Source organism: Octodon degus, unplaced genomic scaffold (genome assembly GCF_000260255.1).
Source record: "Octodon degus isolate 3935 unplaced genomic scaffold, OctDeg1.0 scaffold00024, whole genome shotgun sequence".
Classification (NCBI taxonomy): Eukaryota; Metazoa; Chordata; class Mammalia; order Rodentia; family Octodontidae; genus Octodon; species Octodon degus.
This window is the reverse complement of record NW_004524600.1, coordinates 18,443,631-18,444,638: the sequence shown is the minus strand read 5'-3', so window position 1 is coordinate 18,444,638 and position 1,008 is coordinate 18,443,631. Positions and strand designations below refer to the sequence as shown.

Sequence of the window (1,008 nt, the reverse complement as noted above, 5' to 3'; positions counted from 1 at the left end):
TTTGGACAGAATATCCTGCCTGCTTCTTGTACTATGGATAACCACTAAGAAGATAACAACGTACAATGTATTTATTATCAAAACTGTCCTATTAATCAGCTGTGAAACTGTCTCATTCATATTTATTTCTCAAACAACTCAGGAAACACCCAAAGCTCAGAGCTCTTACATCCTAGATGCTTGGGGTTCCACACAGGTGAAAAACAGTAACAATCACTGGATCGGCTTAGGCAGTGTCGCCTACTGCGTGGCGCCATGATTATTGAGGAAAAAGGAAAAATGGTCTTCTTCCATACAGGGGCCAATAGGCGGTAGGAGGCAGGGGTTCAGATTTTACCTCTGCACCCTAAAAGCCCCCCGATGGCCACAATTCCCCCCAGGGAGCTCCTGGCCCCCAGTGCATCTTCTCGGCCACAGCTAATCTAGCCTAATGATTTTATTCACTAGGGTATTTTTGTTTCGTGATTTACCTTCAACTTCTTTTTCATTTCTGAAGTCGCCTGCATCTTCTTATACTCTGTTATCTCTGTGGCTTGAAGGGCAGTCTTGGATTTCAAAAGCCAGTTCAGCAGCTCCGCGCTTACAGCATCAAACCTGATTTAAGACGCACGAGTTACTCTCTACCATTTATTTTCTCCCAGTGTTTTATTCGGCTTAAAAAAGAACAACCCAGATATCCATCAGGTATGGGCTTTGAGAAAGTGACCCCAAAACACAGCAGCCATACAAAATAAGATCAGACACTCACAGATAAGAGTGGGAAAAGAATAATATTATAGTGTTAATACATTAATTAAACGTTACTCGAAGTTTTATAAGCTCTTGTAGATAACAAAAACCGGATTTGGTTCAGTGATGAACAGAGAAGAGCAAGTACAAACACCCCTAATGCAACGCCTTCTTCTGCTCAGTGTGTAACTGCGGGGCCTTAGTAGATGGCATGCACTGTCACAGGGAGCATGGGCAGGACTGCTGATGGCCGGGTGACTCAGACACAGCAGTCTCAGC

The 1,008-nt window shown here is 43.8% G+C and overlaps 1 protein-coding gene across 1 annotated transcript in view; it reads right to left on the bottom strand.

Moving 5' to 3' along the window:
* Positions 1-1,008, bottom strand: part of Utrn (utrophin) — a 522,813-nt gene that overhangs the window by 374,217 nt on the left and 147,588 nt on the right. The window contains exon 17 of the mRNA XM_023712207.1: positions 471-594. Within this exon, the coding sequence (XP_023567975.1) occupies positions 471-594 (124 nt within the window). The remainder of the gene's footprint in view (positions 1-470; positions 595-1,008) is intronic.